The sequence below is a fragment of the Mus musculus genome, chromosome 15 (assembly GCF_000001635.26).
Source record: "Mus musculus strain C57BL/6J chromosome 15, GRCm38.p6 C57BL/6J".
NCBI lineage: Eukaryota > Metazoa > Chordata > Mammalia > Rodentia > Muridae > Mus > Mus musculus.
The window spans coordinates 30,634,978-30,648,357 of record NC_000081.6 but is presented as its reverse complement, the minus strand read 5'-3'; the positions used below and the strand labels follow the sequence as shown (position 1 = coordinate 30,648,357).

General features: G+C 44.5%; 1 protein-coding gene across 6 annotated transcripts in view; it reads right to left on the bottom strand.

Moving 5' to 3' along the window:
• The window catches only part of Ctnnd2 (catenin (cadherin associated protein), delta 2), an 856,811-nt gene that overhangs the window by 380,987 nt on the left and 462,444 nt on the right, over window positions 1–13,380 (bottom strand). For all 6 annotated transcript variants that reach the window (NM_008729.3, NM_001355502.2, XM_006520033.3 and 3 more), the window contains one exon: window positions 1,034–1,589. In NM_008729.3, coding sequence (NP_032755.2) covers window positions 1,034–1,589 — 556 coding nt within the window. The remainder of the gene's footprint in view (window positions 1–1,033; window positions 1,590–13,380) is intronic.

Below are 13,380 nucleotides of genomic sequence, written 5' to 3'. Positions count from 1 at the left end.
ATGATTGGCTACCTCCAAAATCCCACTCTCCAGGCACAGCAGTGAGACAGATTATTCTCTGCAAACAAACCGAGCACAGTCCTGTGGGCAGCATATCCCAGCCTGCATCCCACTAAGCCAGCTAACCAGCTAACTAGCTAACTAGTCTTTGCTGGTGATTACTGTGTTTGAATTAAAGAAGTCCTTGGCCACCTGCCTTGTGCCTGTGACAAGTTCCCTTTTTTTTTTTTAATCCTATTTATCTTCACAGTCATCTATTTGTGTCAAGACAAGAAGCATACGAGCACAGCATCTGTTACTAGAGTCACAAAATTACCAAATACTTCTAGAAGGAAAGAAATAGGCGATAAATCCAGATTACATGTCAGGTGTCTTAGGAGGGAGCATTAGTCTTTCAATCACAGTGTCTTGTTTAAACTGAGCATATGGCATTGACAGCACAGTCGCCAGCTCAGCCTGGTCTGTAATAGGGACAGGCACCACAGAAATGTCACCTCTTCTGATTTGGCAGAAGAAAGCAGCCTCTCCAACTCAGACAACCCCCGTCCCCCGCTGAGCCCCTATAATGAAGTAGGTAACCATTGAAGATGCTTCCCGTTGGTTACTTTTACTCTGCTGCTGCTGCTGCTGCTGCAACCTATGTAAATTCAGAATCTGATTTGGGGGGAAAATATATAACTTTTTGTGGCAACTAATACTGATCATACCCACTGGGAGAGCTACTTGATTTCTTTCTGCATGTAAGCAACAGGTCTGTGTGGTCCTACTAAATTAACCTCCTTGCTGGGTTTAAGTCTTCAGACTTTAGGGAGGGACAAGGGAAGGCAGTCAGGTGTTAGAGGCAGACAGACCACATGATAGGCACACCTGAAGAGAGACGCTGACAGTCTTTCCAGACAATCCCTGACAACCCGACAGCCCCGGAATCTGAAAACTGGACCCAAGACATGCCCAGCACTGCTGCTTGGATCCAGTCTCCCTGGTTCCCCGCCAAGCGTCCATGTGAGCCACACCAGAGCGCCCAGCCCCTTACCTGCCAGGCTGCCCGGCCTCTGGAGGGTGGCGGTGGCATACAGCTCCTGCGAATGCTTGCTGTACTGCTCAGACGCGTGGACCAGGCGCTTGGTGGGCGACAGGGTGGCGTAGGTGCCGATGGTGGAGCTCAGCTGGTGGATGGGCGAAGAGGAGATGGTGGACTGCACGGTGGGGGGCGAGGTCACGCGGATCGGGGACAGGCCGGCCGAGGACACGACGATGTTGATGGGCGAGCTGGTGCTGTAGGACTTAGCCAGGCGGCTGGGCGACTGCTTGGGCGAGGAGCCGCGCGGCGCGGCGTAGGCGGCACCCTCGGGGGCCGAGCCTCCGCGCTGCAGCTTGGTGGGTGAGCCGCCCTGCGTGGTGGTCAGCGGGGAGCCCCCGCGCGGCGGCGCGGGCAGCGTGGAGCTGGAGTAGTAGAGCGCCGCGGCGGCGGGCGGCGCGTCGGGCAGGTGGAAGGCGCTGCCCAGGCTGGGCGCGAACGGTTCCCGCGGAGGCGGAGGCGGTGGCGCAGGCTCGGAGCCCGCCAGGTGCCCCGCGCGGCCGGTCGTGCCCTGTGCCGGGAGGGAGAGCAGAGAACAGGCGCGCTCAGAGGTGGAGAAGCAGCCGCCCGCCCGCCCGCCCCGCCCGGCTGCAGAAGACAACTTCTGCGCCCAGGCTACGCGTGGAGAGGGACGCGAACCCACGCCCCAGCACGTTCCCAGCCCGGTTCCTTTCCAAGGAGGGAAAGGAGCGGGTTAGCAGAGGCCCGCTGACAAAGAGGCGAGAGGCATGCGTCTGCTCCGAGTTCCAAGAGGTTTTAGTCACAGGAGAAACATTTAAAGGCCACCCAACCGGTGATCTCTCAGAACGCCCTCTCTCTCTCTCTCTGCTAGCTTTAATGAAAACTCCAGGCATTAAACGCTCCCATTATTCCAGGAGACACACTTTCAGCCACCGAAAACTGACCGAATTGCGTACTTAGACCGGGACATAAAAGATGCACTACTTAGAATTTATTCTGCTGTCTTGCCGTTAAGACTTTTTGGTCAAGAGTTAAACGGAGGGAAAAGTGCTACGTCACGAGAGTAAGCTTGGTTTTTCAGTTAAAAAAAAAAAAAAAAAAAAAAAAACTAGAGGAAACAGATCAATTAAAATTGGAAACACTAAAAGTGCTTCCTTTTCTGGTTATTAAAAGTGTACTCTAGATGTCTCAGAACAACACCTCTGCTGTTGTGTCTTTCGACTGAAAGCCAGTTGCTTTCTTTGACTTACAAGAACACAAAAGACCAGGGCTGGGGTGGAGTTAGAAAGACAGTTTCCTCTAATCTTGCTCAGAGACAAATCTGCATTAGAATGAAAATACCCAATTGTCATCTACTTATGGGCAGAATGACTAGATTCTCCAAGCTTCACCCAGGGCAGGAGAAAGGGTCTGGGGGAGTCCCTGGTGTGAAAAGCTAGTAGCATCTCACACTGTGTGAGAGAGAAGCTGTCATGGAAGGGTATGGAAGGAAGAATGCTGGTTGGGCTGGGAAGAGAGCAAGGAAATGAAGGGAGGGGGGAAGAAGAGCTGATAGATGCTCTCCACAGGAAACTTCCGTTGTACCTCTGCCCTTTGGGGTGGTATTTGGCAAGTGGGAGGCTGGGCACTTTATCTGAGCACACACAGCATTCCAAATTGTCTGGAGAAACACTGAGGATGTACCGAGGAAGCATCAAGATACTGAATTAAGAACAAGTTGGGACTCGGGGAGACATCTTAGTAAAATCTTGTCTCCTAAGCCTGATCCCTGGCACCCACATTTCACTGGGCAAAAGGGGTTAGTGCTACACTGCACTAGGGAGGCAGGCAGTCTGGCTGTTACTGGACAGCCAGTTTAGTCTCTCTTTTAGAGGTCAAGACCAATGAGAGAGACTTTTTTGGGGGCCAAGGGGTGGGGGTGGGGGTGGGGTGGGGTGGGGTAGGGGATGGGAGGGTGGGGTGTTGGGGTGTTGTAGTGTTGATGTACAAAACCCAGGGAGGCTGTCTTCTGACCCCACCCCAACATGAGTAGAACATGTCAATGCACCCTCATGCACGTGTACACAAACACACACTAAGCACAGCATTTTATGAGGGAGACAACTCTTTGCTGAGAGACACTCTCTGTGGGAGGTATATATGTGTATTTCTACTACACACATTTGTTTATATATAATGTATATGTTTAATATAAATTTCATAAGTGCATTACATATCCCAATCTGAACTGGAATTATTTTAAGCTTACCACAAGGTGTGGGATGCGAGCTCCATGCGCTTGCTTACAGGAGTCTCTCTAGCAACCACAAGAGAACCTGATCCACAGAGAGACTGCAGTGACGTTTACTCAATCAATGAAGGAGTGATTCATAAATTTGGCCTGAGGTTTTGGCTTTGAGAGTTTGAAGAATGTGCAAGCTCTGGAGAACTCCTGTGTCTTCCTGAATCCCATTGCTATGGTCTAATATCAAACTAAGAAGCGTGGAGTTGCTCCCTTAGCAGGACCATAAGAGACCGGGCTTCTGAAACTAAACTATAGGTGAAAATTGTCAGGGAACTTCTCAAAAATATTGGAACAGCTAAGATTTACCCTAGACATTTAATTCCGAGCCTTTGATGGTGGTACCTAAGCATCAGCTAAGTAAGCCAGCTTCCCAGCAATGCCCAACACACATGAGAACCAGATCTCAGAGTGGTGGATTCCAGAGTGCGCTGTCTATTTACCAAACAACAGCCTCACTGCCTTGAATAGAACAGAATCACTGGTGGGGGCCAAGCTACTTCTGTAGGACAAGCTGTCTAGGTGATTGAAGTCTCCACCAAACTTTGAGAACCAACAATGGCAGACCATCTGGTTCTGGGCATCTGAAGTGGGTCCTGGGGTTGATAACAGTCTGTCAAGGGAGGTAGATGGTACTGATCCTAAAAATTCTGACAAGCACACAGACATTTTCCCTCTGAGGCTCCACTCTGTTGTTGACTAATATCTCTATGACCTTGTATCTGGCTAGCGAGTGGTGGGAGAGCCTCACACAGGAAGATAATGGCGGAAACATTAAGAATAGGGAGTCCCCTGCTTACAATAAACTCTATTATGTCTTCTATGACACAAATAATGGCCTTCTATTATATTAACAATGGCATTAGAGAGGGCATTCTTTTTTAATGAATAATGATAAATGTGCCTAATTTAAGTGCAGCTGTCTTTTTAGTGGTGAATGGAGGTTGATACAGAGATTATATAATCGGTCACAATACAAAGAATAAGTGATTTTGATCTGCTCGGTCCTGAGCTGTACTCCACCGCCTCCTCTCAATACTCAGGAACATCATGGAAGAAGGAATGGAAAGATTCTAAGTCAGAGAATAGGGAAGAGCGTTATGTGATAGTGTCTTCTAGCCACAACAGGGACATCCCAACAGTAACTCACAGAGGCTGTGGCTGCCTGCACAAGACCTTAGTAAGATCAAGGCAGGCTCAGCATGAACAGGAGAGTATCCCAAAGGGTTCCACGCAGGAGATGCTGAAAGGTAATTCTTAGCGAGGGATGGAGGATCTGTGTTCTTCTGGGGTATAATCCTGGCAGGTTGTCTATGCTCCAGTAGATGACCCTACATTTATGCTCGTATGAGCAGCACTGTCCCGACTGGTTGGGTTGGGTTTCAAACAAATGAGAAGGGGACAGAGATGAAGTTGGATGGGATATGCGGGGTTCTGGGAAGGGGACGGGACAAATAGCTGTGAAGGTGGGGAAGGGGTACAACTGTAAAACATTGTGTGCATGGATGGAATTCTCAATGGAAGCTAGTGTCGAGACCTACAACACATCAAAATGCATAGCTAAAGGACTGTGCTATGCGTAGCCCCACATGGTAAAGCAGCCCTTCCATTTAAGGCCTCAGGGTTGTTGCTGGAGAGAGGTGGTAGGTTTGTAAGAGTCAAAGGACAAGACAGGACATCAGCTAGGAGACCATGTCTTTTATGTGACAGGGAAACTGCACCCGTGAACTCTCAACAGCATGGCTGCCTAAACATGACCTGAAAAATGAGTTGACATCCCAACACATCAGTGAGGATGGAGGAAATCTCACACAGCCACAGCCCTAGATGGAGAGCTACAGACCGCTGACAGAGGGAGGCTTCGTTCTCTCCATGGCTGAGCTCCTGGCAAATTCAATCCTAAGTGGTTATCCCTACGTGTGCATAGAAGCACCACTAGGTGGACTTGGCCATGCGTGTACATGCATGCGTGCATGTGTGTATAAAACAATAATAATTAAAGAAGAGGAGGTTGAACATTTGCGATTCAGGAGTTGGGACATGGAGAGGGAACAGAGGAAATAATGTAAATACAGTTAGTTCACTTATGTAAAAGATTTGAAAAAATAATTTAAAAGGAACTAATTTAATTAATAAGCTAATTTACCAATAAAGTGGGATAAGTACTCAATATTTATGTATTTGACTTATGTGTATCCCAGGAAAGCTATGGTTTGTAAATACCTTGCCAGGTTTTTTGTTTGTTTGTTTTTGTTTTTTTGATCTGCTGGAACATGCAATTTGAGAGTACTAATTATGTTGGATATTAGCATTTACAAACTTTCCTTAAATGTTCCTCAAATCTGTAGAAGTTTTGGAAAATGCCAGATGACCGTTAGACATTTTGAATGTCTAAGTCAAAAACAGACATATAGGAGGATCTTGGTAAAAAGTTTATAGAATTTTTAACAAGAAAAAGGGAAAGGAGAAAGAAGCGGTAAGATTTTATATTGTCTCTGAGGCAGTAAGCGGTGTTATTCAGTGTGTGTGTGTGTGTGTGTGTGTGTGTGTGTGTGTGTGTGTGTGTGTGTGTGTAATAAAATACAAATTTAACCCAGCCTGCTGTCTCTGTGTGTTTAAACACCCCTATCACTCAGCAGTCTCACTACACAAGCCTTATTGGTACCCATTGAGCAGCATGGTCCCATCCACTTGCTTTAGGCCTGGTAATGTCCCAAACTGGCATGTCCCAATTTAGCACTCACTAGCCAGACAGGCTCATTGAGGGCCTCAAATGCTGCTTGTCAATGGAAGCACTGGATTTAGCGTGCACATGATTAATCCCAATTCACACAGCCACACGTAACCAGGGTCTAACTTATTGGGCTGCACAGCTGCACCAGCTCATCTATAGCTCATAACAAATGGTCCAGGAATGCTGTGGTCCATCACTGTGGCTGATGGAGTAATAAATGTCGAAGAGCAGCTCATCATTTGCACAAAAAATGGGAACCTGGGAGCACACATTTGCTTTTGTTTCACTGTATAAATTCATTTAGTGCCTCTTGGCCAGTTTGGGAGACATAAGGCTATAGTTTAAGTCTACTTCACAATTCATAGGATAGCTTATCCTAACCCATTGTTGACTTAAAAAAAAATACACACACAGTAGATGGAAAGAACTTAGTCCACTCATCTACGGGTTAAGCTGTACCTCAAACATAATTTCATACAATAAAATTGTAAGTCTACTTTTCAAATTAGATTTCAGGTAAAAATTAAGGGCTAGACTCCTTTTCATAGTGATATTTGACCATTTATCAGTAAAGAGAATGGGAAGAAATGTGTTATTGTTGAAGAGGACCCTAAAGAAGAATAGTGACACAAAGTATTTCACAATAACTTGGAGCAAAGTGGTCCTGATGCTGTCCCTAGTCATGGTTCTGCTGGCAGGAACCTGTGTTCTTCCTTCCTAGTTCCTTAGATCAGTCCCAGAACTAATGTCCCTTTGTTGCTGAGAAGGTGAGGATCTGCTTCTTTGGAACTCAGAAGGAAGTAGCTATCGAGTATGTGATATGACTCAACAGGCTGGAGCTGGGGATACGTTCGGTGTAACCCTGTTTTATCTTGTTAGAAAATCCTCAAGAATAGAAACCATACACTCAGAAATGCTTTGATAAAACAAATATATCATGTCTTTGTATGTAAGTTTTGCTTAGGACAGACTTAGGATAAACTATAGTTATACATTTTATTTTCCACTTTTGTGTGTGTGTGTGTGTGTGTGTTACTCATTTGCTTATTGTGACCTTTTATGTAATTGTACTGTGGATTCATGCCACTGTGATAGAGCTGTTTCATAGAGGATATATTTTCAATACAATTGGATCTGGAAGGCAGGCAATGCACACATGGCTCCCAAACAGGTTTTAACTACACAGAGCACAAGCTTGATGTATCAGGTCACTAGCACCTACAAGTCACTAAGCAGAGCAAGTGTCCCCAGAAAAATCCCAATGCTTACAGCCAGCTCTCAAGTGACCTCACAGCCAACACGCTCTCAGGAATCCTGAGTCCCAGTCATGAGTATACCCTGGCTCTAAAAGAAACCACATTGTATAAAACAGGTCCCTGATTTAGGACAGTCCTTGTGAGGACACATTGAGACTTGCCAAGTTTGCTGAAGCAGTCAGCAGGGCCCCAGCTCTGAGAGAGGAATGACATTTGCTCAGGATGCTAGGGAGCTAATGCCGTGAAGTCAGGAATGGACAACTGACGTCACTACCTGGTGACTACCCAAGATGAGCAAGCTTCGTGGATCGCCATCAGTCTGGCAACTCCTTTTTACCCATGTTTTGCCCCTTCTCAGTTTCCTGTGGTTACTTGAACACAGGGGTAGATCTGTCACTTGAGGTGTCCCCGCTGAAGACCATTCTGACTCAGACTCTGTTGGCAGAAGTGCTTTTGGGTCAGGACAGGGTCATGGTCAGTAAAGGGCAGAGAGCGCGTTTCAAAGGAAGCAGAGCTTCCACCTTTGGGCTGTTAAGAGAGGTGCAGGAATGTGGCCATGGCTTACATCAGGAAGGCTGAGGTCTGGCATTTGCAGAAACTATCTTAACACCGTGTGGTCTACATAATGACAAAGTAGAGAGAGTAAGTTAATGACTGATGTGTCCTCTTCCAGGGACTCAGGGAAGCCGGAATGAAGGAAGGCCTTGCAGGGACCACTCCAGAGACACTGATGTCTCACTGAGAACCTTCCAGTGAGATAATTTAGGGCCATCAGTTCTGTGCTGACTGAAACTTTAGAGAAATGATTCTGCTTTCTTGGGATATGTGTGTGTAGAGCTCAGAAGTTCACACAAGTATGGACAAAGCTGTCCACTCTCGCCTTCAAACGGGAGGAAATTGTCAACCCTTCAGGTTTTTTGTTTGCCAAATGGTTTCACTGAATTCTTGTATAAAATGTAGCCCAGGGGGGCACATCTACATCCCCAAATAAGCTATGTCCCCTGAGTTTAATCTCTGTCTTGTATCAAATTTGCTTCTGCATTATAGTCATGGTTCACAGGAGTCAGACAACTTTTCCTCTACACTGGTCTCTAGAAGGGGGTGCCAACCTACAACTTCAAAAATCCTGGTACTGTAAGAGAGACTTGAGTTTTGGACACAGTCAAGTCAAATGATGTGCTGCTTGTCTAGCCATCCTCCAGAGGGGCTCTGGCTTTGATGGAAACTGATAAATAACATAAAGAGAAGAGACAGTGTTTATGCATAGGGCCTGCGTTGTTCCTGAAGGCATTAACTGCCAAGGTGGTGAGCATCACTGGGAAAGGAAGGGCTAATAAAATTGTGGGTAACATCTCACTGACAACTTCAACTTTACTGAAAAAAAAATGAATATAGGTTTTTCCCCTCAGATAAAGGGTCCAAAGGCCAAGTATCATGGTGTGCATCCTCATGGAGGCAACCCTTATTGCTTCCTCCTTAACTGAGGGTCCCAAAATCATGGAAAGTATTGAAGGGAGGAGAAGAAGGAGGACGAAGAGGAAGAGGACAGGGGAGAGAGGAGAAGGTGCAATAAGAAGGTGTGGAAGAGGGAGAACACATATTGTAGATATTGAGAGATCCTACAAGCCACCTGCCCCTAGCCATGCAGACAGGGGATGCCAATATTAAAATTCTATTAAGTATTTCATGTAGAGCCATTTCTGTAAGTTCCAATAGAAAGAAAAGTGGAGACGAAAACACAATACAAGGACACAAAGGTCCTACAGACAGTTATCATAAATAATACATAGGAAGGGTATCTCGGTGGCAGATCTTTTGAAAGTCTACATGAACACTGGTAAAAATATATATCCATGAAACTTTCACTTCGGCATGAAGCTCTGTCAGAACAACTTTAATAATCTAAATATTTGCACAGAAAAGGGAACGTAAGCTTGGAGCACAAATATAAACTCCTTGCCATACAAAACGCTTTGATTGTCAAAGCCAGATTCAACATATTTATGCTAGAGAGAGAAAATGGGGGAAGACTTGAAAGCAAAGCTAGGAGGAATGCAGATTTACAAGAAGCAAGCATTTTAAAACTATCTGGAAAAGAGAGAGAGGGGGGAAAAACACTTGCCAGAACCCCACAGGTATGCCAAGGAAAACACGTAAAACAACATGCCCTCTCCCCTGAATGCCCATGCTGGGTGCATTCTGTGGAGTCTACACGGCATCTACATCTATGCAAAGCTGTGTTTTCTAAATGTACCACTATTACATATCTGTGGACACACCCTGGAACAGTGGTACTGGAACTCAGACACTTTTTTTAAAGCTACTCAGATGTTTCTAGGAAGGACTAAAGTATGCTATGGAAATCTGTGCGATTACCATACCTTTTTTTCAGTAAAGTTGATCTTGTCAGTGAGATGTTACCCGCAATTTTGCTATCTCAATTACAGTACCAGTATTACTTCAAGGCAATTTATTTTATAATTAAGCAAGCGAGAGTGGCCTTCCCCATGCGGAGATCAATACAATGGCTGACTATTAGGAACTTTCTTTCCCTCTGTACTATAGGCGAGTTTATGGTCTACCTTACTACCACTCATAAAATAGCCATCCAAGTGTCAATGGTCCGATGATCTACTCTTCTGCCTTTGGGAGACAGGAACATCAACATATTCATAATTATGATATAGCTTGCACGGGGACTTTTAAGACATGAAGTCAGTATAACATTAAACAGATAGGCCAGATTGAAAGGAAATGAAGAATTTCTTCTGTAGAAAAACTTTTGGGATGTCCACTATTGTGCGGCTTAACCTCATATGAATGTCATACGATTCTCAGTTTCCTGCAGGTCCTTTCCTCAGAGAGCCGGGTAAAATTTGGTGGATCCTGGACCGAGTACTGCAGGGGTAGAAATGATTTTCTGGAGGTGAAGCTTTGCATTGAATCAAACTAAGGGGAGCCTTTTGTGCAACAGTATCTGGCAGGACAATGATTCAATGTATCGTCAGGCTCTGCTTGGGACTCTCTACTTCTCACTGCATTCAAAAGTGAGTCCTACCACTGATCCACTAAGGCTCCAGACACTTTGCAAATCCCCGAACCCTGCTCTGACTGCCCTGACCTACATGTTGTTTTGTTAATATGCCAGTTAACTGCGGCTGGAGACCATTAGGCTCACCACTCCACAGATAGCCAAGAGCCTCTCCCATGTGTCCTTACCCAAACATCTCCTTTAAAATGTTCCATGGTGTTTTATTTTCTTCTCTGAATATCATCCTATTCTCTGTCCATATCCTTCCCTCAGTGGCCATCATCTTTAATATATTATAAATGTAATATATTATGAACATATTATATGTCATAATCTATCTACATAGCATAATCATTATTGTATTAAGTAACACAATCTAATATGTTATGAATATAGTCTATGCACTTTGCTTATTTCAAGTGTTGGTTTTCTAATTTTCATGCCCACTGCTAGAATAAAATCTCCCTGAGGACAAGGACCATGTCCATTTTCCATACTTCATCATCCTAAAGATACAGGCTCACTACACCTCCAGGCACAGTTAAATGCCTTGAAGAATCAATGAATAATCGGGTAATAGATTAAGTACATGGGGGAAAAGTGCAATTCTATTGGGAGTGCTTAGAGGAGCCAACTGAAAGGCCAAAGTTGGCTGAAAAGTGAGTAGACAGGGAGAAGTAAGCCACAGCCTTCTTAAAAGCTATGAGAAGTGTTCAGCTTGGATGGGCAGAGCCTTTGTGGTGGAGAAGAGAGAGCGCCATGTGAATCAGGTTACACTGCATCCTGAAAAAGGGCCCGTCTGTTTATCTTCTGTCCTTCACTTCTACTTCATGAACCACCTTAGCGTTTGAGGAAAGAGTAGCCAAAGACACAAGAGAACTGTCTGACAGCAGTGTCTGTGGCTGATGAGACTTTAAAATGGATACATTGAGGTTTCCAGTCCATCCCCAAGGCCTCCTGGAGAATTTGGTAACGGTCACTCAGCAAAGCCCCAGGGTGCTGAGTAAACTAGAGTCTGTCTAAGAATGGAAACCAGCATCTTAGACATTTATGATGCTACTTCATATTCTTCCCACAGGGATGTGATTTGTGAACTAGACAGAAACCACTGATATCCCTTTAGAATTACAATCCTTAGAGAGAAAGAATAAATATTTTTCAGCTAGTCATTGGTCTTACTCAGCTTATCATCCATTAACCACAACTTGGGCTTACTATGTAGCACGTAGCCCATGTAGAAGTTGATGACAACAGGCCATCCACAACATTAATCTCTCCTGGGGAAATGTTATACGATTTAGGATATTGGCAAGAATATTTCACATGGGTTTTGTAAATCCAATGGATCTGAATGAGATGCCACTGAAACGGGACCTGGATGCTTGATTTTCAAAGGTATAACATTAATTGTTTGGCTTAATTGCTAGTTTTCTGGTTCGAGCATTTCTATGCTATTACTTTGAAGTTACAGGTCCTATGGTGGTATTCAGTGAATCAGCTCTCCATATACAACACACAGCTGGAGTTTGCCATGTTTCCAGTCACAACAACCACTGAACTGTTCTGAGTTGAGGTGGTCAACTCCTATCTCAGCTCTGCTGGAGAAAGTGCATTAGTCCATCAGAGCCCGGTGTGAGTCTTCAGACATCTTGATCCTACCTCTCTACTCCACAATATTTAACTCCTGCTAAAGTTATCTCTTGAGTGCTCACACTCCATTGGTGTCTTCATACCACAGCTCTGGTAATTCCAAAAAACATAACTGCGCCATCTTTACAATGTAATAACAATCTCTGATGGAGCGTTCATGGGAGGCAGAGAGCCAAGCGTTCAAGTCCATGAACTGCTTCACAATTCTCTTTTATCTGCGCTGTTACAGCCTGGCTCACTAGAAGGTAACATTTACAAAGCCAGAGCTGGCAAGACTTGAGGGAAGAAGTCGTTTTTAAATACAGTGATCAGGATGGTGTGACTTTAGGAAACGAAATGCTCAGCGTCACTTGATTGCTGCAGTGGTTACACCAGACCGTTCTAATCTAAATCTCTCTGCCCACATTATCTAGGTACACATGGCCTACAAGGTCCTACCACTACATAGAGGAGAGCCTGCTTTCAAGCAGCTCTCAGGAAATCAGTAAACGAGATGGGCTAGCGGCCTACAGAACTCAGTGATGGGTCCTGGGACTTGGGAAGGGTTCCTGGTAAATGTGCTACTCAATAAGTGCCTAAAGAAATAAACAGTCTCCTCATTTCAAAGATGGGAGTGGTTGGACCTTCATTCCAGAGTCAAAAGCACAGTAGTTCAGAATATCTTATACAGCTGGAAATATGCCCAAAGTTTCATTAAAGAACATATCCCTTGAATATATTAATTCTGGTGGATTGATTGAATATATACTACATACTACAGCCAAGTCATAAAACAAAAATGTTACACACACACACGATTTTCATTTAGGTGGCATAAAAGTTTTCAAAGGTGAATGTGTGTGTGTGCATCTCTGTGTGTGTGTACATTTGCGTGTGTGTGTGTGCGTGTGTGTGTGTGTGTGTGTGTGTGTGTGTGTGTGTGTGTGTGTATGTGCCCTCTCTGTGAATTAACACCCCCATGCATTCGACCTGGTTGCTTCTAACTGAGTTGTTTTTAAGGACGGATAATGAATTTGTTCACTGAATTTAAAAAACACTCTCATGCCTTAAAGAAAACAAAAAATTAAGGCTCTCCTTCAAAATCTGACTTGACAAAGTGTAACTATTCCTAAACTTAATACAATTATCTATAGTCTAATTCTATACTTGTGATTAAGAGTTTACACAATTCCTTGATAAGATTAACTTCAGAGAATAATTGCATGACATTCCTTTTAAACTATTTTCTTTTCACCAGGTGAACTAAAAAATTCAGAATGTCTGGTCTACTAATAACACAGATAGATGTAGATATGGTAACTATATGCCCATTTACTTATTCATACAGCTAAATACACACAACAGAGATACAAGATTTTCAACTCGCAGGAATACTTTAAAAAATGTTTC